A 27,633-nucleotide genomic window follows, 5' to 3' on the forward strand; every position below is an offset into this window, starting at 1 on the left:
AGGTCTTTGCCACTAGAAAGAAATTACAGGGGTTTGCCATAAGCGAGTGCCACCTTTGGCTCTGCTCTCCACTAAAGCTGTGGGGCTAAGCTCTAAGTAGCAATCAAATCTAAATAAATAGGCCCAAGGAAAAGCATACAGAGAACAGCAATAAGAATGGCTGTACAGAGAATGAGATGGGGCCATGGGACCTTCAAAATGTTTGCGCTGCTGTCAGGAAGCTGAATGAGACAGCAGACTTCAACAGCTGGGAAAACATGTTGCAAAACAAGGAGAATTAAGTAATTCTCCATATGCACATCCTACTCTGAGGCATTTTGGACAAGCTCAGTTTCTCCAACCAGAACAATTTTTTTTTTCCATGTTGCACACGCACCCTGCCAGTGACAAATCTTGATACGGTTTAAGCCTAAAACCACAGCGCATCTGGAGTCGGGCAGGGCAGCTCCGGGCAGCAACGGGCCAGCCTCTAGCACAGAAGTAATGGGCCCTGTGGTATGTGTTGGATGACATCCTTGGAAGGCTATGTCATCCTGAACACATCCCCTGCTGCTGGGTAATTGATTACACAAACATTTCCCCTTGCACCCTATAAAACACTTGTAACTGGATCATAGGTGGCTGGGGCTGCCTTGTTACCTACCTCTGAATCACAAGCAGCTGTGGGCCCCGTTACCACACCGGGTACAGAGATCACAGGCATGGCCGTACGCTCCTTAGCTGCTTCTGTAACTTTAAGCCTGGTTGATCGTACAACAACTTGTTATTTCAGCAAGGCCACTCACGTCGAAGCTGCTGCAAACCGTACAATGCGACTTACGCTTATTAGCATAGGTTGTGGATGCAGTGTTAGCACCCTGCTAAGAGAAGCCATGTTCAGACACAGCTTGCTAGGCAGAGCACTGTACAAGCTTAAACCTGTCTCGCTTCCAACAGAAAATGAAGGTTAAAAGCAGCTGGGTGCATCTGTTCCTAGCCAGCACCTTGAAATCAATCCTGAGACATTCTAGCAGCTTAAAAAGAAGTCCCCTAAAACACCATGTCTTAGTCCTGCAAATTAAAAGTACACACAAGGATTGCTGTGGCCAGAGAGCCTAACCTGAAGACAAAAAGGCAGAAGAGCGGAGATTTTATCCATCTGACACAGGCACATGAATGCTCAGTTTCCCAGCCTGACAGTTCAGATGCCCAGCAGGCAAACCCGCTCCCCAAGCACGGCCTCATTAACAGGGTGCACTAAGGAGCCCTGAACACAAGGGGCAGATGCCCAGTCCGAGGGCGATGCAATTTAGCACCATGCAACCATATGCCATCACCTCTTCGCGTCCAGCCAGCGCCAAGGCAGGCGACAACTCAGTACAATAAAGTAACAAAAATTTTAAGCTATACAAAGGGGTTTTAAGGACAAGTCTTGGAAATGCAAGTCCCTGCAATGTAGCCTGGCTATGAATTGAGTGTTGAGGGTTTCGAGCTCTCCTGCACCGGAGGGACAGCGCTGCTCCGTGCATGCATTATTTCCATGGCAACGGCAGCTTTCACCTCCCCATCTCTTCGCTGGCTGAAAGCCCTGCAGTGCTTTGTGCTGAGACTGCAAAGAGGGGAGATGATCTCCCCCACCCGCAACTCAGCAGCAAGCAGCCCGAGAACAAAAGCCTTGTCTTCACCAACAATATGGGGTCTTGGGAGGAGGGAGGCAGAGCAGAAAGGATGGACTTCCTTTTCTGGTGGGAAACAGTACTTCCCCCAACGTGCAAAAGTGCACGCTCACTTCCCAGTGCTGCACAAGTCAACAAGCAACATGTGCCTTTCCTGGTTTTACCAGAATTGCCAGCTTTGGTTAGCTCTGTCAGAGCACAGGAAGGAGAAATGTGCATCATTACAGATGAGAAATTCAAGTGGTGCTTCCACGCAGGGATCCCTGCACAGAATAAGATGGAGCTTGACCAAGCAGGCTGGCAAATCCTCCTGCCGCCGGGAAGCCTGGCTCCATGTGCGGTCAGCGACCTGTTATAGAGCAAAACCTCAAAAGTCAAACAGGTCTGAGCAAAAGCTGCCTCTCCCCTAGCACCAGCTGAGACTACACACAAACACAGAAAGCATCCATAGGGTGGCGTGGGCAACATTTTTCCTTGGCTAATTAAGCTCTTCCTCCACCCTGCAGTTCGTGATATTAAGATTCAAGCCCTGGCCACCTAACTAGGAGCCAAACTTGACGCCACACAGCTGGAGCCACAGTGGCCCTGGCAGATGGTGCAGGCTCATCTGCATGCTCTCCATGCAGCCGTTCAGTCACAGAAGGCAACTGGCAGCTCTGCCTGTTGCTGAGGTTACAATTAGCCACATTTTGGTCCCTGCAAGGTGCAAATGACTGGAACTACAGGTGAGATGCATAAGCAGTGACCCGGGTATGCCTGGAGCTCTTCTTATTATTGAGCCCAACATACATATATACAGTCAAAATGAAGGCTTCCAGCTGGTTCCCATCACTTACTTTACGATACATCCATAGCTGGCCCAAATATGAACGAAGCTCTCTGCAAGATTTAAAGGAAAGCCTCAGAGTATCAACATGAACTCTCAAAGCCAGACAAAGGATCCAGGTGATGGAGCACAGAAATACAACAGGACCACCATCTGGTCCTCCTCTCCCCTCCCTTGAAGAGCCTTGAGGTTTCAGGAGAGGCACATTTTGACCTTTCCCTTTCCACACTTCCCCTTGCTTTAGGTTCAGCTGTGCAAGTGCGGTCCTTCCAACCAGAGAGGGACTCCTTCCAGGATCAGTCGTCACCACCACAGTGTCTGCCAAAGGCACTGCTAGCAAAGCCCATGCATCCTCTCCAACCTCTGTAGAGTTCCCTAGATTAGCCCTTTCCTCCCTAAGGGCAACAGTTTCCTGCAAGCAAGAGCATTAACTGAAATTTTTCATTCTGGAGAGAGACAAGATAGTGGGAATATGAAGAAACACTGAAGTTGCTGCTGTGAGACAACACCACATCCTGCTATCTGAATTCCTCACCCTCGACTTCAAATCCTGAAGTCATTCAAGACTTCTAAGAAGAGCACAAAGCTACTCAGCAGATTTTCAGCTAATGAATCAACACAAGCTGTCCAGGAAACCAGAAATCCGGCCCACTGGAATGCTGCAACCCCAGGGAGGGGGGACAGGCAGTATACTAGGAAGGAAATGAAACAGCAAACCAGAAGGAAAGGAACATTTCAGCACTGACCCCTCTTGCCACAGTTATTGTGCCACATTACACATTTTAGGAAAAAAAGCGACTTCAATTTGTTTTGCACATTGAAGCGTTCATGTTCTTCAAGCCTGAATTCTGTTCTGTGGTGCTGACATGTGTACATTTTGAAAACAACTCTGGTTTTGCACCAAAAAAAAAAATTGATTTAAACGTGAATCAACATTGCCACCTAGTGACTAGCAAACCTCTTTGCTCATGACACTTGGATGATCCATCAGAATCAGCTTTCTTTCCCAAATGCTAGAGGTGGATGTTAGCAAAACATATGTGGAGATTAGAGATCTAAAATGGAATTGTGCATCTTTCATAAGCAGCTTTCCCCTGCCAGTAAGTTCAATTTTCACTACAGAGTGCAAAGTTCACTGCTGGCAACTTCCATTTCTCCAGACAACAGAATTTTACCTCCTATTACTTTCTCAGTACAGACAAACAGTGGGATCACATCAATACAAGAACCCAAAGCTATGGCAGCTACAAGCATAAGGTTAAGGCACTCAAGAGGAATTTCAGTGATTAGCAGAAATCTCTGCCAGGGGACAGGCAGTTCCCTGAATACTGCACGAGAATTCACTGTTGTGGCTAAAGTTACGCAAGAGGCCTTGTAGCTTCAGTGCTAAACACTGATGCTGTACTGGCCTCGGCTCACTGGCACCAGATGTAAGTGGGGTTCTGCATACATTCAGGAGACTGGGAAACACATTTCTATGCTTCTATTTTTCCCCAGAACAGATGGTGAAGAAGCAGCAGCAGCAAGCTTTCCCCACTCCGTCCCTCCATTGGGCCTGACAATTCTCCCGTTATGGCTATTAGCAAACTCTGAGAGAAGCACAAAGATCATCTGCCCTTTGAACGGACACATTTCAGTGAGCTCTTCAAACAAGTTTTTTGTCACTTCAAACTGAATCTGTATTCAGGCGACGGCATAAAAGAAAAATGCAGATGCCAATTCTCTTAAGGATAGCACATAAGGTTGTTTCAGCTCATTCTCCAGAATTTTCATTAGATAAAGGATTACAATTTGGTTTTATGCCTTTTAAACACCCAGCTCCCTGTTCACCTAAAACATTTCTGTATAAGCCAGGCAGCAACTTAAGGCATCTAGAAGCTTTTTCAGCCAACATCTTCCAAGGAAAGAAAGGAATACTGTTGTCTCATCTGTCCAGCCACACAATTTTATAGAACATCAGTAGGATCCAGCATATACTTTGGCTGCTGCCCCATGCAGCCACATTAGATATTCATTCACCTGCTACTAGGAAGTGTGAGTTGTCCTCCCAGCTCTCCTGCCCAACACTCCAGAAGACACCAAATGGCAAAGTATCCCCCAATTACCTTTCTGCAGCGGGGATTAGGGCAGCTGAACCGCTTCACGTCATTGTCCAGTAGAGCTGGGAAGTTACAGAACGGACACCTGCAGCCCAAAATAAGATGCCATTAATGCAGAGTGCCAAACATATCTTTGCTGAAAGCCGATTTAGTCAAATAGCTACATGGTAGTTAATAATGCTGCCAACCAAACACTTGCTGGCAGGATGTGCTGACTACTGCCTTTCTGCTCATATTTCTTCGATCACTTTCCTCTTTGCAATCAAAATGTTATATGCTCAGCACTGCTTTTGACCATGTAATTTAGAGGATCAGTACAGAGCTGGCAAGCAAGTCTTGGGGGAGACAAGTCTATTGAATTTTAATCCCCTCCTAGTCAAAGGCAGACCAACCTGAATAAAAACAGACCTGGGAAGGCAGAAGCCTGAATTTATAATACAACTCTTTGAAAGCTACCTATCTCACAGTCAGCACACATTTAGGGTTTCAGGGAACAATTTTCTACAATGGTAAGTGCAGTCTGCATCCTCTGCTGGACACCCACCTGACAAGCTCATCTGCACAAGCAGCAGCCACCTCCTCCTCGGCTTTCCGCTCATAGTATTTACAGAGGATGTTCTCTGGAAGCACTTTCTCCAGCTCGCTGGTGGGGAATGAACACATGCAACTGCCCTCCATGCAGCTGAGCTCTGACTAGGGTTGGAAAGAGAGAGCTCAGGGTCAGTATGATGCTAGCAACAAACAAAACTCAGTACCCAGAACATTCCCAAATAAACCAGCACAGAGCCTTGCTTAAAGATAACAGAGCTTAAGTCAGCAGATGACTGCCAGAGAACAGGTTTGCTATGGAAAGAACAAGACTAGTTAAACAGATCAGGCCTCAAACAAACACTGGGCATGAAGAACAGCATGTTGATAGCTGGTTCACTCACTTCAAGTCCACTGTGACCACATAGCAGCCCGTTATTACTGTACGGTCTCTGCTGAGAACTAGCATTCTGCTCACGAACAGCATGTTGCATTCTTGTCAATACAGTCGTATAAAATACAGCTGCCAGTTTATATGTTTACATGAAATATAGATCCCAGAGTACAAAAGCATCCCACAATTTGATCATCATATCTCAAGACAAAGGAGCATGCACACCTCAGAGCAGGTTAATGGCTTGTTTATAGCTCAGCTAAGTACCAGGATAATTGCTAAATTGGAGATTAAGAAGGTTAGTAGTGTCATAGACGAACCAACCCCCAAATTAAGTTGGGATCACAGTGATTTTATGAAGGACAAACACTCTTAGCTAGGAGGAGATTGGCCAAGTAAGAGATAAGAGAGAGTTCTCTGTGCAGATACCATTGGTTTATTAAGTAGAAAATAAAAACCAGATGAGTGCATGTTATTATTGTTACTATGAATGCTGTAGAAAGTTTTCCTAGTAATCCAAGTTACTAAGCATAGAGCACAAAAGATGGAGGTTAGAAAAACTGAAGTCCTATTCAGCAAAGATCCCATTGTGAAGTTGTTAGCTTCACTTGATGGTGAGACTGACTTGTTGGATTTGCATTTTAGGACACAATTCCATTCAATTATTTCCTGGGAAGGGCAGTTACACCTGATTTAAGCAACAACACTATGCAAACAGCAATGTGATCTCCCAATAGCAATTTACCCATTTTCCCCTCGTCCAGTTGGGAAATTCTTACCTTCCCAGAGCCAAAGACTGCCTCCTGAGCATATTTAATTAGGCACTCCTTGCAGAACAAGTGACCATCTGCACACTGAGTTAGCTCTTCAAATGCAAACTCCCCATAACAGCAGCGGCACTCTATCATCTGACCATCCTGCAGCCATGAACAGAGGTATTAGCTTCATCATCATCAAAACATCGATAGCTATAGCAACATACAGGCACATAAAACTGCAAGCCATAAACAATGCCAGGATTAATTCCAAAAAAGTGCAACAGATAAACACCATTCCATTAGATAACCTATTTGGTCGTCAAAACTCACTAAGCACAACCAGAAACTCAGTTTTAAGTAACTTAGTATCTACGTGTCCTGCTCGACAGGTTCCAAAAAGCTACAGAACACATGGTGTTTTAATAATTCTTAGTTCACACGCAGAGAAGCATCTTGGGTTCGTGTCCTGTTTTTGGCTGAGATACGAGTTAATTGTTTTCCTAGTAGCTGGTACAATGCCGTGTTTTGGATTTAGTATGAGAATAATATTGATAGCAACTACTAAAACATCAGTGTGTTAAGTAGTGCTTACACTAGTCAAGGACTTTTTCAGCTTCCCATGCTCTGCCATGAGCACAAGAAGCTGGGAGGGAGCACAGCTGAGACAGCTGATCCAAACTGGCCATAGGGCTATTCCATACCATATGATGTCACGCTCAGTATATAAAGTGGGAGGAGTTGGCCAGGGGGCAGCGATCGCTGCTCAGGGACTGGCTGGGCATTGGTTGGTGGGTGGTGAGCAGTTGCATCACTTGTTTCTCCTGGGTTTGGTTTTTGTTCTTTTTTGTTGTTGTTGTTTTCCTTTTCACTATTACTATTACTATTACTATTATTATTATTATTATTATATTTCAGTCATTAAAATGTTCTTATCTCGACCCATGAGTTTTCTCACTTTTGCCCTTCCGATTCTCTCTCCCATCCCACCAGGAGGGGGAGGGGGAGCGAGAGGCTGGGTGGTGCTTGGTTGCCGGCTGGGGTCAAACCCTGAGAGTTCGGGAAGCTGCAATCGCAGGGAAACAGCAGCGAGTACATACCATTCACATGGGGAAAACCAAGCTTCGGATCTGTTGCCCTCTAAAGGAACATTTACCCACCTGCCTGGAGAGACCTTGTCTTGGTCTCTTCAGTGCAGGGGCGGAGAAGCTTGCCACTGTTAAGGAGTAAGTGTGCCCAGTTCTTCAAAGGTCCAACATCTCCTCCAAAGTTTGAAGAGAAATGGGCATTGAGAACGAAAAGGTAATCCACAGCTGCTGAACTGATCTCTAACTTTTCTCTCTTTGTTTAAAGGGAAAGACCTGATTTTCAGGTTTTTAAAGAGTCCTTTCTGCAAATGAGGAAGGCCTTTCCACTGGCAGAGCTCCAACAACAGCAAATCTGTTTTAAACAGCCATAACGGTGGTAGCAAGAGCAAACCTGGTACTATTCTGTTGCAATGTTTGTTCTGGCCAGTAAAGATACAAGCAGCAGCTGACTGAATTACTACAGATCATTACATGCATCAATAGTGTCTTGCTGGACTCAGCTCTTGTCTACCTTTTCTAAAAGCCAGCCAACACACACTATGCAGGTTTTGCCAGCTCAGCAAAAGCAGCACAGTACAAACGCAGCTTCAGAAAAGCTCCATTCCAGAAGACAAAAGAGTCTGAAGTAGTAAGTGCAAAACAGTGTCTATGCATAAGCTGAACTCAAGAGACCACATTATAGATACTGACCTTCTGATACTGCTCCTCATTCATCTGCAGAGCGAGGAGAAAGTCTGCATGCTGTAAGAGAAACATATGCATCTGTATTTACAGACTAGATAAAGCATTTTTCCACCTCTACACTCTTTTACATTATCTCAGGACTTACAAACCACCATAAAAGGCTCACTGTCTGCTTACCACATCACTCAGCCCATGCTTCCAATCCATTAAGCTATTTATGATTCAGCTAAAAAAGATGGGAGAACCGAATTCTATACTGTGGAGGGCTGCTGGTTCAGGTTTCCATGGGCAGAGATGATGTCGCCCAATGGGCCCCTCCAGAGAAAGCCCCAAGGAACATTAGCTTTGTGTTTAAAAGGAGACACTATCCATCTGCCTAAGAGACAAGGATCTTTAAGAAGCGACTTTAGAAAGGACTGTAGGTGCAGAGCTGTGAATTCAGTCTTCCCTCAGATGACGAGGGGAAGACAACACATCAGCGAGGGTTCTGCTTCAAAACATGTGTTGCTCAGCACAGGACAACACCTTCTGGAGACACGGGACTGCCAGCCTGTGGAAGGCAAAGTGAGTGGACAGACTGCCTTGGGCCTGGTCATTATTCGCCACCAACACTGAGCTGCAGTTACAAGCCCTAAAGAAGCGGAGAAGCCTGCTAACAATTAGAGGAAATAATTAATTAGTAGAGCTTTTACTACTTTGTAGCAAAAAAAAAAAAAAAAAAAAAAAAAAAAAAGGTCCAGACCAGTGTTGTATCATGGACTATATATAGTCATTAGCAGATATACGGAAGGTTTTCAGCAGCAACATATTTAAGTAAATATGACACACTGTGCTTGGTTTTGGCTGGGGTAGAGTTAGTTTTCTTCATAGTAGCTACTATGGGGCTATGTTTTGGGTTTGTGCTGAAAACAGTGTTGATAATACAGAGAATGTTTTCATTATTGCTGAGCAGTGCTTGCACAGAGTCAAGGCCCTTTCTGCCTCCCCCCCACCCCGCAGCGAGTGGGCTGGGGGTGCACAAGAAGCTGGGAGAGGACACAGCCAGGACAGCTGACCCCAACTGACCAGAGGGCTATTCCGTACCGTACGACGTCATGCTCAGCATATAAAACTGGGGGAAGATGGAGGAAGGGGGGACATTCAGAGTGATGGCGTTTGTCTTCCCAAGTAACCATTACGCGTGATGAAGCCCTGCTTTCCTGGAGACGGCTGAACACCTGCCTGCAGATGGGAAGTAGTGAATGAATTCTTTATTTTGCTTTGCTTGCGTGCATGGCTTTTGCTTTACCTATTAAACTGTCTTTACCTCAACCCATGAGTTTTCTCACTTTTACTCTTCCAGTTCTCTCCCCCATCCCACCAGGGGGGAGTGAGCAAACGGCTGGGTGGTGCTTAGTTGCCAGCTGGGGTTAAACTACGACACTCCAAAACCAAGTTATTTTGGAAGAGTCATACATGTTAAACAGGTAGTAAAGGGGCAAAGGTAGTTATTCAACATTTTGTTCAGCATTTGAATTTCTCTAAGAAGCAGATTTCCATGTTTAGGGCCAAGACGTCTACAGTAGTTGAAGTCGTTGGCACCACAAGATCAAAGCAGCTCCTACCACTCACCTCTGCCATCTCTTTAACTTTCTGCTCATAGAATTCCTGCTCCAGTAGCACTGGTGGGAGAAGAGCGAGCTTGTCATAGGACCTCCAGTGCCGTCTCTTATTCTCCAGGAAGAACATGCGCTTCTCAATTTTCACATCTCCTAAAGCAGAGTTAAAGGCACAATAAAATGAGATGGAGCAGACAGAACAAAGCTTAAATCTCTCTTCCTCCATACACCACCAGCTGCTTAACTTCAGCATCTCAAACAGCATCGTACCAAGCAGAGGTACTAATGAAAAATATCTCCAAACCAGATACCAAACAGTGACAGAAATATAGCTGTTTTGGGACCACATCCCTTTTCAACAACAGTACTTTCTGCTGCAAGCCAGTTCTGCCTACAATTACCATGCAGAGAGCATGATACATACGGTTTGGAATTTACCTTGCTCAAATTTGAAGTCTATATATGAATACTGATTCATTTCTTTCCTCCTTTTTCGTTTCCCACTGGTTTCACGAGACAGCTCCTGCCATTTTTTGATGGCATCTGAAAAGGCCTAAAAACAACATACAGACTTAAATCCTGTCCTCTGAAAGAAAGCAGAAGCACATACTTCAAATCAAAGCACAGTACAAACATGTGCATAAGTGATCCAAAACTGGAAAGTCAAACACCCCATACAGAGGCAAGGATACCTCTTTCCTTTGCTCACCTTGTTGCTTTATGTACTCATAAAGCAATCATTCCATAAAAACAAAATAGTTGAATGATACTGCACACCACCTCTGCTATTAACTCTAATACAGCTGGTGTCCGCTCTGATGCAACAGAGCTGGTTTATCTTTTTTTTTGTTGTTGGGTTTGTTTTTTTATTTAAGAAAAAAAAAAAAAAAAAAAAGTTCAAATACTCGGTGCTCAATCAGGCAAGTGAAGAGACAAGGAGTAGGTCTTTTAGTTAAGTCCTGGAATAGTGGAGAAAGAAGCTCAAGCAAGCGGGGCATATCAGAGGAGCAGATCCAAGTCGAAAGCCTGAAGTCACATTTACATTCAGTTTGTTGATACTTCAACCAAGTTTCTTCACAGCTCCATTACAGTGAAACTCTTTTATGAGGAATATAGGACTCATTCCACAAGTTATAATAAGACATGCAGTCAGTTAACTAATAGCAGCAGTTAAATGTTTTAAGATTTAGCTAAATGTCTAGGCTTTATTGGCAATTATACTGCACTTCAGCAGCGACGTACAGGAACACTCCTCAGTTTAATGCATCACCTACCATCAACTAGCTAGTGTTTCCCCAGTTCTCCTATTAGAGAAAAGTAAAAACTTCCTGCAGCATTCTGTTTGGCCAATAAATTTTTTAAGTCTCTACTAAATGGATTAATACTCCTCAAAAGGAAAATTATGAAAAAACCCATAACCACACACTAGCAGATGGTACAGTATGGCAAAAGACATCGCGCTGCTCTCCACAGACACGGGAGATAACCCTAGGAAAGAAAACAGAGTTGAACTGGAGAACCTTTCGTGTGATTGCATAGTGTCCCTTGAGTTCATGTAGTGCCCACTTAATGTCTTGGCTGCTCAGCATTTTGAAGTCTGCCATAAGGAGGTCAGCTGCCTGAATAAAGCATCGCTGATCAAGTGGGGCAAGTTTGGAAAAGTCGAAGTAGTCCACTTTAGGCACCTAAGGAGAAAATGTGAAAGATATAAAAAGGCTGCTATAAATACACACAAGAACACCCCAAACCACTCTTTTGGTGATCAGGACCTCCTGCAAGACCACCCAAAATTCAGGTTACATGGCACCCAGTTCTGAGCACCTATCTAACCCTCAGCTTAGAGCATAGCCTACTGGCCTATGCACTTGTGCAGGGTAACCTGCCCTGAGCTGCACTACACTGCAGCTCTGCTTCTAGCAGGACCCACACCAAGTAGTTTAAAGCCATTGTGTGTGGCTGCACAAGACAGTGAGGAGAGGATACGTTTAGGTTAACTATAAAGGGTGAACAGCTTTATTGACTTGAGGTTGAGAGATGCTTCCAAGAGTAAAAAGAGGTATTTGACATTTCTCTCTTTCTGAGGCCACACACACTATTTCAACATACTCAAAGCAGCTCAGAGAGAAATTTTTGTCAAATGGACTTCAAACGAACAGAACCAGACATCCCAAGATCTGCTCAGGTTGAACAGACTGGATGGGAGGCACGCTGTACATGAAGACACTCTCACTTGCCTTTGTCTCATCTTGGCTGGCAAGCAGGCTGCTGCTGGGATTTAAAACCACTCTGCCTTCCTTCTTTGGGTAATCTGGATTTTCCAGAAGAAAGTTACAAAGTCTGAAAAGATAAATGTAGTTAATTCAGGGTTTGGGAGCTCGAGTTCATTCCTCGCTTGTCCAATTTTTAGTACCTTATAATTAAGAGGCTGGGCAGGGAAGTCACAACCTGCCCTGTAAGAACCAAGGGAGGTCTCAGACTAGAGCAAACAAAGTAAATGACTGAGAATTCAGTAAAGAATGATCGGCTGTATGACTGCAAAAGGAAAAGCAAATAGGTTTTGTCTTCCAACAATTACATTTACATAAGAGAAGCTTGTACAGGTGAGCTACTAACCAACCTACATCTCTCCATGCCCGAGGTGAACTTCCCCACTCATGCCCCAGGCTTACTTCCCCACTCACACCCATGGGTAAAACCGTGCAAAGCGACGCCTCCTTTGAGCACGTGTCAAGCCCTGCAAGACTAAGAGTCAAGGTGTACTCACTTTCTACTGTTCTGGAATTAACATTATGAAGACTATACAAGAAAGAACAGTCACAGCATTAGCAGCATTAATTGAAATCTAGCTGTTACTAATACAAATGCATCTATGAAAAAAGTATACGAACCCCTACAAAACTTGTGAAACGCTGATGGTCTTCCTTGACAGAAGTTTACAGATTCAAGTTTTAATTAAAGCCTCCAGTCTCTACCTACTTTAACATTAGAGCAGAGATAGAAACAAGTTTAAACTGTGTTTACATACAACATGTACTCTGAACACATTTCATTGTCATAAAGCTTGAAATGACACCAGTATTGTCCAATTCACACTAGAAACTGGTCTAGTGAGAACAGCATTTAGAAAATAATCACCAAAAATTGCTGGAAAAAATGCGTACTAGCCTGTAAATGCAGCATACCTGAGGTCCTATCAGAAACAATCATAACTTTGTCAGGTAAATTTAGTTTAATTGAGTATTTCAGCTTAGAAAAGACTCTAGCAAGTAGTTTCAGAATAACCCATTGCCAGAGATCCACAAATACTTCAGAAGCCCTTTGAAAGGGAAGCTTGCTGTCGGCTGTCTAAATCAGACTTTCACAGCTTATTCTCAACCATCCCTAACCAGCTGTACTACCTGGGTCAAGTAACATAAGCTGTTCCTCAGTTTCCCCAGCTGTAGAATAATATCCTTCTGAAAGGAGCTGGGACAAGCAATTAACATTTGTAAAACTTTTCGAATGAGAAGGTGCTAGGTTGCAGCAAAGACATAATTGAAGCTAATTTACATTCCTGATGTCAGAAATCAGTCCCTAATTAAGAAATCCGAACTGGCTTGAAGCATTAACCCACTATCAAGGCATGATTACTTTAGCCCTGCTTTCACATTCAAAGCAGAGGCATTTCTTTTTGTTTAATCAGGTATTGACATATTGAGCCAGAAGCTTTTGACTGAGTGTGAATGCTTCTGCACACAAAAGCTGAATAGATGATACCCTGCTAAGAGGAGCTCCCACATCTTATCTTTCACATCAGTTGAAAGTTTTAAGACAATCATTTCAGAAAACAACAAAATATCTTGGCACTGAGCATTTAATAGCTTCCAGCCTGCTCCCCCATCCCTTTTGTAAAAGATAACTGTTTTAATCCAACAAAACAGAAACTTCAAGGAGCTCAAATCACTGCAGCTCAAATGCAAGGGTTTCAGTTGGGGCACAGTCAGAATACATTTGAACTATTCTGCATGTTGCCATTTCAATGCTCAGGGTTTTCAGAGATGTTAACCTTCAATGTCTGACAATTAGTTAAGTGGGTCCCAGCACGCAACGCACGCACACTTGCAGCTCTGTTCATTAATATCTGCACCACAGGACACAGAGCCAGTTAAAAGCCTCATCCTTGCCCAAACCCAGCCACCCTTATTTATTATATTTCAAGTCTGATTCAGCTTGACACACCATGGAGATCAAAGAGACCCTGCCAGCAAGGCTGACCAGTGCTTTGACCCATTTGTTCTCATACAAAAGATGCAGTGACAACTCAAAAGATAGTTTGGTTAAAGGAATAAAAATATGGAAAAGAAATCTTTATCATCCAGTAAGTGGGTAACGCACCGCTGAGCAGACACTGTAGATGGCCTACAGGGAAGCCTGTAAGCACCTTTTCATCTCACTGGGTCTGTGGCACACAATAGGAGAGGAGAGATTTCAGGAGCAAAAAGGGAAGGAACACATTAAGACTGATAGAAGCCAATGCTGGGATTTAATTCTCTCAGGCTTCGCTAAATCCCCGCAGGACACAATAATGAGTTTTTTCACACAATCTGTGAGAGGGTCCTGCAGCCAGATGCCTAACTTCAACAGCCCGACTGCCCCAAGGAATGGCCCTACCGGTCTTCTATACTCCCAACGCAACCATCCACACCGAGGTGCACCAAGTACGTGGTGTGGGCACCTGAAAGCTTCTCTCATGCTGACCACACCACCGCTTCAGGGGAAGCATTTTCGAAAGAGAAGAAAGAAGTTACAGTCTGTTGACTTTCTAACCAAGAAGCCATGGAGACATGACTTCACAACACAGGCAAAGGCAGCACAATAGGAAATCTGGGCCCAATGGATGGGGTCATCCTTAATTCCTTGCCAGTTAACTTATTTATGGTCCAATAACTAATTCTAAGCCTCACGCACTTGAATGCTGCTTAATTAGTGCCCTTCTTAACTGGAAAGGGCATCAGATTCATACAAGATAGAGCGAATACTCTGGCAACCAACACCTATTCTTCATTCTTGTATCACATAATAACTAGTTCCAACATGTTTGAGATAGCAGTGACAGCTGCAGAAAGAGAAAGAGAGAGGGGTCACCTAGCATCAGACACAAGTCACAAGTGATTTACTTCAAACCACTCTCCCCTCTGTGTTGCTGGTGCCAACACATGCAATCCTTCGCTCTTCAGCTGTGCAAGCTTTCCCCAAAAGAGTAGGGAGATGATGCAACTTATCAATAAGGTTACCGACTTTTTTTTAAACTTTTGATTCTAACATGACTCTCAGAAATATCAAGCATGATGAACACTAAGGTATTCTTCAGCTGCTAACACAACTGGGAAAACAACAGTCCTCACGCTGATTTTTCCAGTTCTCTTACTTCTCTTCTTGGCTCATGTTTCTGCTTAGTTTGACCAAAATCAGTCCCTCAACAGATATCTAGAATCAATCCTACCAGCCCTTAAATGCGTTTGCTCTATTTTATCCGCAAAAAGTGATGTGAGAGAACTCAAACAGTACCACTGCTACTTGATTAAGTAAAGGGGATAAAAGCCAACATCATGACACTAAATAAGGGAGTCCAAAACGGTGTCAGCTTTACCTGGAAAAATCCAAAAGCCAGTGAAATGAAGAGGTAGGAAATTATTTTCTCCAACTCAAAGCTCACCAACCCACCTTCGTACTATGTTATATAGAAGTCATCTCAATACCTTAATCCTGACACTCACTCTTTTTCAGAACCCTAGTAATAGTTAAGAGGAAATTATATGTAATATCTTTAAATAAGCAAATGATCTTAAAAGCAGAGAAGCTACAGCACAATGTCAGAATTAGAGAGGATTTAAGAAAAGCTCTATTAGAAGGAAAAAGAAAAAAAAAAAAAAAATCTCTGCTCTTTGGCGCTGTCAATGCAGTGCTGACTCCCAGCCTGGATATGCTCTAGAACAGCATCACTAGCAGGTGGGGAAATGGAAATGTGACTGCAGTCAGACTGTTGCATGATACACCCTGGCTCTTAGCTCTATACTTACACATTTAAGTCATAGCAGTTCTTGATGCTGATTAGCTCTTCAATATATTCCTTCTTCACATCTGGGAATCTTGCTTCCTACAGTAGGAAAAGCTAAAGGTTACATAGGTATTAGAGGAGCTGTGTAGCACAATCTAGCAACAGGACCAAAGATGGAGATTTATAAGTAATTATCCAGCATGATCCTGAGACAAGGGCCAAAATGGCTTTCAAGAGACCATTTATAACCATTCAGACAGGATACTGCAAGCTGCTGGCTTTCCTTTGCTCCACAGGATGATTGCTAACAGCTCTTTCTCAGAAGTATGGGTAGTGATGTGAATGGCCAAGAGCAGCCTGCCTAACAAGTGATTCAGGCTGGATGGAAGAAAAGAGGCACGTAGGTATGATCTACAACACAAGAAAAGCTAATATTTACCTTCAGACAGAAGATTAAGGAGTTCCAGATTGTGTGCTGAAATACAACATTCCAAAGCAAAAGGAAAAAACCCAACAATACATATACCCACCCAAAGCACCCAGACACACTAGGAATGAGATCGGAACAGACAACAAACCCCTACTGGCATTTCTGTGAAAGCTCTCCCAGCATTAGCCACGTAGCAAAGAGCACCCTTTGCTCCTCTCTCTCTCCTTGGGTTTCTGTACAGGTATTGCAATCGATTGCACCACATGATATTTTGCTTTGCAAGACTGGACTGGTCAGGGTTGTCAAGCAACCCTGACAATGCAAGAGTATCTACTTGCCCATCTCAAAGCATGTCACTGATCAACAAAGTCTCATTTGGAAAGAACTGAACTTTGTTGGACTGCTACTTAAAGAATATTTTCCTCAACCCTAGTTTTCCCAAACAGAATCAGACATGGGATGTGGAGGGAAGACTTGGAGGGGATGGGGGGAGTGGTGTAAGATACAGATGCAGTCCATTTGTTTGCAAAAAAAAGTATTCCATAAGGTATCAAAAGGGACCCTTCCTCCCTAGCAATCAAGGGGAGGAGTGTGCAGTGGAAGGGAAAACATCAGATGTGAAGCACCACCACATTTGTTTTGTGTTTTAAATATACACCATGTGGCCCAAGCTGCTGAACATACCAAAGGTTAAGGAGTACCCTTCTTGGTGGTCCAGTTCTTGTAGGCAGTGCCCCTCGTGCTAAGCTTCACACGCAGAGTCAGAAAGGAGCATGTGGAGTTAACATACACGAGTCTTCACGCTGCTTATCGAGTAATTCCTCAGTGCTACCACCAGAAATCCACACTGCAAGGGCAACCCCTGACCACGATGGCAGGCTTTACACAGCCATGGACCAAAGTACTCCAGGAAAGGCAGCTGAAAGCAGCCATGGCTCTCAGCCATGTGTCTCTCAGCCTTCTCTACCCCACCCCTCTATCCCTCTACCAGTGTTTAGTGTCCCAGTTTTGCTCGTTTAGCTCTACATCCATCCCTAAACCAGCTCTACAGATTTGGGTTAGGAATCAGCCAGACAAAAACAAATGAGCAGAACTGAGAGGGCAGTAGCCTTTAAGGGAACAGACCCATATTATTTTACCTCACTGTGCCCTTGAGACCCTGCAATCAGCTCTGTTAAATCTCCCTGGCCAATAGCCCGCCTTGAAGCAAACAGTGCCCTCAAGATTCGCATCCTGTCACCACTTCTGCCATAGGGCTGGGGTTAGTCTTTCAAACCAAAGTTCTCCAAGACAGTTCATTGCATGCTCCTCACCTGGTGCATAGCTGAGTCTCAGCCAAAATGAAGAGGATTTGCAGCTGAAGTCAATAGGGCTGTGCTTTGAGCATGTGAAACACTACACACCTTGAAAAACCTGTCTGAAAATAACATGCTCACTGAAGGCAAACAAGCCCTGGGAATACTTACCGTCTCTCTGATGAGCAGCGCAGTGAGGTCTTGGTCCTGCCCAGCAGCTCCTTGTTCTGGCACATTACTAGAGCCAAGTTCGTGAGAGCCCTGTGCGGGGAATGCTGGACCTGGCTGTTCATTGTCTATCGCTGCCTGCTGACCCGTTTCTTCTGGTGGATGCGCCGGCTGGGGCGAAGCGGGACCTGGAATCCCATCCTGCTGTGGTTCGGGTCGGGGGAAGGCTGGCCCAGGAGCCTCCTCTCCATATGCCCTCAAAGATCCTGGGTCTGCTTCAGGCTGCCCTTGCTGAGGAGCCCAACCATTTACTACAGCATATGGCTGGCCTTCCAAAGGCTGGAAGTATGGGTGATCCAGCTGGCTGTTCTCGTGAATCTCCTGGTCTGTGGTAGTCACAGCAGCTGGTCCTCCAAGGTTTTGCTCCGGCTCCAAGTCCTCTCCTTGCCATCCCTGGGCTTCCACCTTTTCTTCCTGTTGTGGTGGAAGGTCTGCATTCTCCAGACCAATGATCTCTTTGTTAACAACAGGCTGTGGACTTATCTTTATTGCTGGGAGCAAACTTGGGCCAGGCTCCTGGTTACTTGCAAGTTCAAACCTGGGGCCGTTAAGCTCAGATGGTCCAGGCTGCTGCAAGGCAAAGTTCATATTCTCATCCCTGCTTGGTCCAGCACTGCTCTCCACCATGTGATTATACTGGTCTGCCTGGCACAGCAGAGCTGAGTTCTCATCTTGCAGATACATGCTCCTCATGGGCTTGGCAGCACTTTTAGATCCTCCTTCTCCCACAGTGTTTGCACCCTGCCATTGAGCAGCAGGTCTGATGACATTGGGACGCAGAGGGTGCTGATGCTTTGGGGTCTAAAAAGAAGACAGACAAGAGTAAGTAGGAGTTCTTGTCTGCATGTCAGAATCCTTGCTCCAGATGATCTTTTGCATCTAATCAAATTTTTGATGGGAAACAGATGAAGTCTGTTTAGCAAGGTGCTTAATAAGGCATAAAACTGCAACCCACATATCTTTGTTTCACTGAACTCCATCCTCAGTCTGTCCCCAGGTGCTAAGAGAACATTTGGCAGAATGGGGGATGCACAGGACTTTCAGACTGGAATAATTTCCTGAGCTCACCTCAGTCCCCACTTCCCTCCCAGTAAAATAGTCTGGGAAGGAGGAACTAACTGATGGCATATTTGCATTCTCACCAATTTATTTAAACAGGCAGGACCCAAAGCTCAAAACAATCTCTGGCCTTGTTCTTGCCTCTGGCAGACAGACTACTGTATGCCAACAGAGTCTGAATATCCTCTGCTACTGTTTTCAACTAAGAAACAGAAAGGTCAGCTTTGCAACCGATTTTCCCAATGCCTCTGGTTACTTTAACAGAAAAGTGGAATATATTCTTAATATAGCTTAGATATGAAATTAGACACTTAAGATAATCAGGGTAAGCTAAAGCCTTTGGCCCTCCTCTGTGTGACTGCCTGTGCCAGTGGAAAGGGATTTATCAGGTGGGCTGGCTTTGTAAAACTGCAAAAACATAAGCGCCTGCAACAGCCCAACAAGAATCCAAACAGCATAGAGGAATATAAAGCATACAAAGTCAAACAAAGCATGTTTTGAAAACCCGCCTTCTAAGGAACATCAAGCAGTCTTACAAAGCTCTCCACCTTTCTGGATTAACATAGATAACTTTATGGAAGCTACAGCCTTCGTTAAGTATAAATTTAAATACAATGCAGTTTAACAATCTAGTTCTCCCCTCCTGTGCCCAAAATACGAGTAAACACTTAAAGCCAGCAAAATGCCATCATTTCAACATTTATTTCAGACGTCCTAAGTAAATTACTGTAACCGGACAGGACTCTCAAAGGAATGCACCAGATATTTGCACAAGAGCTGGCTATAAAGGCCATGAATAAAGCAGGGCAAGTACAAGAATGAAAAATTACCTCTGCCAAGATGACTACATCATCGTCATCTTCCTCATGCTGCTGCTCTGCTGGCGTTTCCAGCAACAAAGGTAATTCTTCATCTGAGGAATCTGATATCATGATAAGACCTTCGTCCCTGAGGTTTATCCAGTCTGTAGTAAAGTAAGTAAAGTTAGCTATTTGTTAAAAGTAAATAACTGAAATTACAGGGCACAATCACGGAAACATCTGAAAAAGCAATCTTCACATTTGCATTGCAGCAACAGGGAAGAAGTGCTCAAAGGTCACTGGTTCCTCTGCAGGTTACTGTTACAGCCACTCCTACCTCCCTTGGCCCTCTGAGCAAAACACACGCAGAAACCATAGCTCAAAAGACCAGAACGGCACATGCATGAAACAGTCACTCATCAACACTTATGCAGAAATGCTTCTACCTCAAACTTCAGCACGAGTCAAGCTGCTGCAAAAATTATTCTGAACAAGCCACATACATAGTACTTCCTAATTTTTGCAGAGAAGTCCTGAATGTTCAGTATCTCAGGGATGATACATTTTCTTTTATTAATGTGCAGTGCATTCTAGAGGAGAGAGAAGGTTCCCTGTGCAAGTCAGCCTCTTCTGAAAGAGTGTGACTTTGCAGGAATACCTTATGCAAGACAGAAATAGGGCCCCGACCGTGGGCGCAGAAGACATCCTGCTATTAGATGACAACCTTGTCCCTCAAGGCTCGTCAAGAGTGAAATATAGATGCTACTGAGCAGAGCTACTGGAACTCAGGAGAGACACTCCAGCCAGAAACAGAGAGTTTCCATACTGCAGAGACAGCATACAACCATGCTTTCCCTACGATCTAACACAATGTTTTGGCTTATGCTTCAGCATAAGTATTCATGAGTATTCATTTATCACCTTTCAGGCATGCACAGAAAGCATCATTTTGAATTCCACTCTTGGAGGAACGGGTGCCAACGCATACAGCCCTATGAGGACAGGAATGCAAAGCTAGCCTCTCTCCTATGAGGTCCTCAGAAGGGTGGAACACCATAAGCCCCTCAGATCTGCGGAAATATCTCTACGTGGTGTTCCCAAGAAGCTAGCAATCTGCCTTAAGGCAGTACAACATGAGAAAGACAAGAGCCAAATATTTTGCATGTCAGCATAAAATGAGAGCATTTTCTGTAGGTGGCTGTGAAGTAAGTGTAACGGAGCAGCGTATGACACGGCAAAACAGACCACTAGCAGGTTCCCATTAACAGCACTCTTGCAAGTTTAGTATCTATGATTCCTGCTGCTTCTAAGCGGAGTTTTACAAAGAGAGTTTTGGAAATATGCACAAATCGGTACTCACCTTTTCCTCTGTGACTACGGAAGCTGTTCAGGTTAATTACTTCTTCATTTCCACCTCTCTCTGCCATTTTAAACTGCTGTACCTGAAAGTGTCAATGCCCAGGCATGGCAGTCAGGCTTGCATGAGGAACTAGAAGACAAAACAGGAGAGAGTAAGGCAAACTCAGCAGCACCCTAATCAGGCTCTCCCAAGACTAAGCCAATAGATCATTTTGGGTGTTCTCCTGGCTCTCCCACTACAGCCTCTCCATCGGGATATTTTTCCATACCACCTTCTCAGTGCCCAAAAGCAGACACGTTTCTGTTGTCTTCTGTTCCGCCAGCTAAGACAGCCAACTGGAGTGCCATCAGACCCAAGAAGCCTCTCTGCAGGACACCAAGATGCTTATAGCTATGCAATCACAGAAAGGGGGGGGAGATGCAATTCTGTCCAGCCAGGACTCAAACCTTCCCTATATGTTGATCTTCTGTTTCCAAGAGGTCAAAAAAACCTTATGCATCAACTCACATAGCGGTGCTCCTGCCAGCATCTGCTGGTGAGAGGAGCGAAAGCCACTTGCCTGAGCTGCCAGAGGGCAACACCGTGTAAGCCTACATCTCAAACGTATCAGCTGATGTCATTACAACCATCCCCTATCACACTTAATGCCATGAAGTCACATCACGCACAAGTGCTGCAGAAATGCTAGCACCGAGGCAAACAGTCAATGTTATGGGTCAGACCTGACAGCCTAGCAGTTGAGTAGCTGAACCATGAAGTGAGCCACACTGCTGAAATGGAGACACCAGCACCAAACCCTGAATTCCCTTGTGGGCTGCCAAGCTGAGGTGCAGCTTCAGAGGGACCAGAGACGCTTTGAGCTCACTTCCACGACGTCCATGCTGTTGACAGGCCAGAAAGAAGCTGCACCCCTGGCAGGGCAGTAAATAAGCGCATGTTTTGTGCCTGCACTGTGAAAGGGCATGGGAAGAAGTCACATTTACAGAGCATACTTTTCTTGCCATCATCTGTTATTTTAAAGAGACCTCCCTGATTTATGACACATCCTCTCCTCGATGAGGGTTTGGTACAAATTCCAGGATATGCCACCTGCTCTCAAACCGAAAAGAGAGCACAACAGGGATCAGGGTCCTTCACAGGACTGAGCTTTTGGGAGTAAAATTTGCTACCCCCACCTGTTCTCAGAGAGGCACAATGAGCCGGCTGGAGGCTCCCAAACAGGATTAGGAGATCAGAGGAATCACTGCATCCTGAACAGTAGGTTTCCATTTTATGCTCTGTCAGCTTATAGCTCTCAATTCCCGCTATCGCAGAGCAGCTGAATACGTACAGGAACTCCGACCACAATTTGATCACCGGAACGAGAAAGGAGGTCTTTTTATTGAGAAGTATTCATCTCATTATTAGAGCACGGAGGAATCTGTATTATTAAATATTTACTGATGCATAAGTTAGAAGAAAATGGTGGGTCTGCTATAAAATCCTGTTTGCTAGTACACAGGAGCAGTATAAATTCCTCATCAATAATTCTACTTAACCTCCTCTGCAGGGAACAGGATTTGCAGATAGGAGAGCAAAATGAAGAAATCAGTTCAGATGCATACTATGTACTCATACCTATACCCCCCCAAGGAATTAGTCATTACCATCTTCAAAATACTTTAATACAGGTTAAAATAATAAAAATAAAAAAGTATAATTTAGCACTTAAAAAAGCCAAAACCCAAGCCACACTTCACAGAAAGCGCTGAGAGTCAGACGGCTTTGGGCAGGAACGCACCCTCCTCCTGCAGAACAGCCTGCACAGACACGGTCCAAAGCGTCGCAGCGTAGGCAGCGGGATAAATGAGCAAGACAGCAGCACTTTCCCGTTTGCAGGGCAGGACGCTTGCTTAACACACACAAAGGGTGCCAGCAGCACGGCTCAGTGCCTGAAGCAGCCTTCTCCAGAGGGAACCTCCACTCTAAAGGATTGGCTACAAACAGCCACGCTCACCTGGTCCCAGCACTGGTGACGGTCCAAGTTTGAATGGGACATTGGGCTAGGGAACTACAGAGGCCTCGTCTAACCAGCATTAATACAAATACGCAACTACCCCTATATATGAGCCCTGAAACCTCAGTAGCACACCCTATTTCCAGCAAACAGCTCCAAGAGTATTACAGGCATATTGATGCTTTGAAAATGCTTCAAAACAAAGATTTTGAGAGCATTTCCGCGACATTCTTCTGCTTCTGCCTTATAAGCAAGGAGAAATAAATCTTACTTTATTTGCCAGAATGGCATGAAAGCACTGTTCTCATCACTGCAGACAGGTGCTGGAGCAGCAGCTCAGTAGCTGGATCACTGTAAGCATACTTGGTGAAAACCCTGTCCTTTTTAAAAGGTCATATCCACATTGTTACAGTTTCATTTTCCCTGGTACTCGTAAATAGCTACCACCTAGTCCTGCATAGCATTTTTCCGTTCATAGCCCTCTTAGTACTTTAGAAAATAAGACCAGTACACTTCTTGCCATTTAACAGATGGAGAAATGGAAGCACGGAAAGGACCAGTGTGGCCAAGGCCACCAAGCAGGCTAGCAGCAAAGCCAGGAGCGGCACCCAGGCCTCTTCAGCTCAGGTACCCACGCCAACCACTTCTGCTTCCCCGCAGGCTGGTCCTACCAAGCACTCCTTGCAAGAACCAACAGCCCCTGCACAGCTAGCACCCGCCTCGTCTCAGCTGCCGTCAAGCAGGCTCATGCTCAACAAAGGAACCTCTTGGCAGGCAAAACCAGCGAAGGATCACTCCAAGACTGGCTGGGGAGGAACAAGGACGGTCATGAAAGCCACAAATCAGCCCTTGCAGCATCAAGCGGTGCAGACAGAGGCTAGACAGGTGTCTGCTCGGATTTTCTCCGAGCAACGCTAAGTGGCTTGGATATTTCTCCCCTACAGGGGCATGCAATGTGTTAGCAGAGTTAGGTATGTGTGTACGCGTGGGTGGGTCAACACCACAAATGCTCACTCGGTACAGTCACCAAAAAAAAATCTTCTCCCAAATAGCTCAAATGGTGCTTTGTCCAATGCTGGCTAAACCACAGCTGTTCACAGCCAAGAACAAGGGATAAGCCACAAGACTAACATTAAGATCGTATTTTCTATAGGTAACTCTGATTCCTGTAGAGAAGAACTCGCACCCTTCAACCTTGAGCATCAAGAAAGAGGTATAGGAAATTCATCTGAAATGAAACTTGGGATAACAGACTGTCTACCCCCCCGTACAAGAGAAAGATGCGCACACATCACCAAAAGACTCATGGTGGTTTAAAAGCAGGAATATAATAAATAGCGTTAACTGTAATAGACAGTCAAGGCAACAACAAAAAAAAAAAAAGCACCAAGCCTGGAAAGAACTGGCAATGTACCACTTTTCTATTTCAAAACAGGCTGCATAAAAACCCAAGCAGCTTAATAAAGCACTGCTTTGAGGGTAAAAGCCAAGCTTCCACTGAGAGCTAGCAATTCATTTTGTCAATACTCAATACAGAGCTCAAGTTTAAACAAATATCTATAAGCATGGGCCAGTTCCATCTAGTGGCACGAGTAAGTAGTTTATTCATGTTTATAGCACTGGGCCGCCAAGAACGTGAAGTAACAAGATCAAAGCCACCCTAGGGTCTTGCCCTACATAAACAACATAATAAAAAGGAAGCAAGACAGATGGAAAGAAGCTATCCCACGCTACCTCAGTGATTTCAGTGCCTATTTATAGGTAAAGAATAAGGCTACCTATAACCAAGCTCTAACATGACCATCACCTTTTTTGCAATACAGTCAAGGACAGGATACTAGAACCACTTTAAAAGAAAAAGACCTGGCAGCAGGCAGGTACACACTTTCCAAGCTTGCCCCCCCCCTTTTTCTTAAAAATTCCCACCTGCACTACAGGACACCAAACTGGATTTGGAACTTGAATCCCTATACAGCATCCGGGTGACACAAAACTCTCATCACGACTTCAAAGCCACCCGCTGACAGCGCCGTGAAGACCGCCACGCCGAAGATGCGGTTCCATCAAATCTCCCCTCCATTTTCCACATTACTTCATGTATTCATGACTCTGCATATCCAAGTTGTTTCACTGCACAGGCAATAAAATCGTCCCCATTAAGGTTTTTCCTACAGCAACTTGAGAGAAGAACCCATTAATAGAACAGCTAATGGGGAAAAAAAAAAAAATCAGATACCATCGGGGACTTACATATAACTGTTCTCTGAACTGACTGGATCTCAGACTGACAGTCAAAGTCACACGTACTTTCTGAACAAGCTTCTCATATATGCAGAAATACAAATCTACAAAACCACTGGTCCCAACCACTACTATGAGTTGACGGATCAGTTGCTAAGAGGTGAAGCAGGTCTCAGGCACGCACAGAATGCTTACACAAGGATTTCCAAAACCCATTCAAAATCCCTGCAAACACCACATTACATATTTTTAGCCTAACCTAAAAATAGCAAGCTTCGGTACCGTGCATATATTTAAATTCCTGGTATATGTAGGGGTTTCTGGACTGCAGTAATTGGAGCAGAACTCAAATCCGCTCCCTCCACCTCGCATTTGTGCTGCAATGAGCATCTTTGGATGGTGCCGGAATTTAAAGTGACAGTCAAGGGGAGACCCCCCTCCTAGACAGAGTGTCATGTATTTTTTCCCCCACTTATAGCATTTGAAATATTGAACTCCCACATACCCAAGACAGGACTAGCCTCAAAGTGCTCTTTTCTGGCTCTAGCTCAAGGCAACAGAACTAGACAGAAAGCACTGCCGGGGAGGTAGGAATTGAAATCCCAACCGAACAGGGGGGAAAAAAAAAAAGAAAAAGAGCAACTTGAAAGAGATGTCAGCAACATCAAATCATTGTATGTTTTATCCTCTCCCCCATACAGCAACACCACTGTTGCTCACCTACGTTGACAGAAGAGCATCAACTCCCGCTTTCTGCCTGCGGGCAGCAAACGTGTCTGCTGGTAGCCTGCGAGCAAGGTGAATTTCTGGCTCATTTCAAGCTGCTAAAACAAAGAGAAGCTACTTAAATAATGCATGGCTTGTGACAACCAGCAAAATGAAAAGCTAAAAATTCAGCCCTTTAAAAAAAAAAGAAAGCACAACAGAAGGGAAATAAACCAGCCTGACTTACTGTCAGGCATTTCACTGAAACATTTCAAAGGGTTCACGATTTGCTGGGGCCTGCTCCTTGTAACAGTCACTTAGCAAAAGGAGGGAGAGTTTAACAGCATTTGATCGTTAAGCAGCATCATCCCAACCGAAAATTAGAAATCCCCTGATTATAAGCCTGACAAGAACCGCTGTGCACAAACAAGTCCTCTTTGCTATGCACAAAGCAGCAACCGCCATTGCATTGCACCTTGCAAAGGAATAAAGCCAGGGGTTAAAATGTGGACCTGCAGCAGGGCTTCTGCTGAGCAGGTTTGCACGGAGGCCTGCCCTCAGCTCACGCAAAAGTGGGAAATCACACCAAAACAAAAGCATTGGCCCCAGCCCAAAAGCCTGACCCCGGCCTCCTGAAGATAGGAGTTTGTGGGCAGTGGCTCACAGGCAAGACCACCTGGTTTCCAGCAGCAGGTCAGTTTGCTAAGAAAACAGCACAACCAGCTACATGTATCAGACAAAAGCTCCTCTTAGGAGCACAGAATGGGAGTAAACTTATGACAACTGCATCCATGTAGCTCTGCCACCAATTTCTCGACCTGCAGCATGTGCTGAAGAGGAACAACATCCCAGAAGATCATTTAGTAACGGAATCAGCTTATAAGCTCTAAAACAGTCCCTAAGTGTTTCACAAGATATTAGCAGCTGGCTTGGTTTACCAAATGATTTTAGACAGACACGTACGCCCTCTAAGAAGGAGAAGATAGGACTCCTGAGATCTGAGAAAAATCAAGGAACCGAAACTGAAGTGAACAATTTTTTCTCCATTAAGAGCCAGGTAAGACTTCTACTGCAGAAAGCCAGAGAACTGAGTTTATCACACCAAAACATAAGACAACATAACACTAGAAGTGCTTTGTGGCAAGTAAATCAAAACCGAATGTTTACCTCTCCATGCATACAAGACAGCCAACACATGCATTGTTCAGAAAGTGCCTCAGAAGAGCGCCGACTATTTCTGCATCATAACCAGCTTCAGAAGCAGTGCTCCAGGCTAGAACATTACTGAGATGGACAAGAGGGACCGGGAGTCTTCAAGCTTCTCTGTCAGCAATCACGCCTTCTAGTCATCTTACAAAAGTTCCCTATTCCTCACCCTCTCTTACCCGAGAAGAAAAGCCGCACTGTGAAACACGCGCCGAACCAAGCGATGCCCTTTCCACTGAGGCCTACCATTGATGCGAGGTCTCTCAATAACTGCAGAGGGCTTAGTGATCATTGTATCGACAAAAAGCAAACTACGAGCTCACTAACGCGGGGCTGTCTGGCTCTACTAAAATCCTGCTTGTGGCTAGAACAAGGACCATGTGTTGTAGCTTCATGCAGAGCTCTGCTGTGCATTTTTGCAGTCAATTCTCAGTCAACAGCATTACCAAGAACACATCAGAAGATTTTTTGGAAAGAGAGGCTATGGATTAACAGGGCACAAGCTACATCTATGTGTCACTGCTCCAGTCTAATGAAAATTCCTTAGTCAGTAGCAATTAAGAGAGCACATTTTTAGGGATCACTTGGGTTCAAATCCCTAACTATATTTTCCCCATTTTGCAAGTCAACTTAGGACTTAGAGGAAACA

The 27,633-nt window shown here is 44.6% G+C and overlaps 1 protein-coding gene across 6 annotated transcripts in view; it reads right to left on the bottom strand.

Moving 5' to 3' along the window:
- Positions 1-27,633, bottom strand: part of RNF216 (ring finger protein 216) — a 137,783-nt gene that overhangs the window by 47,616 nt on the left and 62,534 nt on the right. For all 6 annotated transcript variants that reach the window (XR_014228254.1, XM_082312710.1, XM_082312707.1 and 3 more), the window contains exons 2-13: positions 20,837-20,965; positions 19,507-19,640; positions 17,561-18,418; positions 15,687-15,763; positions 11,862-11,964; positions 11,148-11,312; positions 10,066-10,180; positions 9,641-9,780; positions 8,036-8,086; positions 6,282-6,419; positions 5,125-5,273; positions 4,587-4,665 (exon numbers count right to left, since the gene is read on the bottom strand). Coding sequence is in view for 5 of the 6 variants with exons in the window: in XM_082312710.1 (XP_082168836.1) it covers positions 4,587-4,665; positions 5,125-5,273; positions 6,282-6,419; positions 8,036-8,086; positions 9,641-9,780; positions 10,066-10,180; positions 11,148-11,312; positions 11,862-11,964; positions 15,687-15,763; positions 17,561-18,418; positions 19,507-19,640; positions 20,837-20,903 (2,076 nt within the window). In the remaining variant the exon portion in view is untranslated. The remainder of the gene's footprint in view (positions 1-4,586; positions 4,666-5,124; positions 5,274-6,281; positions 6,420-8,035; positions 8,087-9,640; positions 9,781-10,065; positions 10,181-11,147; positions 11,313-11,861; positions 11,965-15,686; positions 15,764-17,560; positions 18,419-19,506; positions 19,641-20,836; positions 20,966-27,633) is intronic.

Source organism: Platalea leucorodia, assembly GCF_965183815.1.
Source record: "Platalea leucorodia genome assembly, chromosome: 5".
In the NCBI taxonomy this organism is placed as follows: Eukaryota; Metazoa; Chordata; class Aves; order Pelecaniformes; family Threskiornithidae; genus Platalea; species Platalea leucorodia.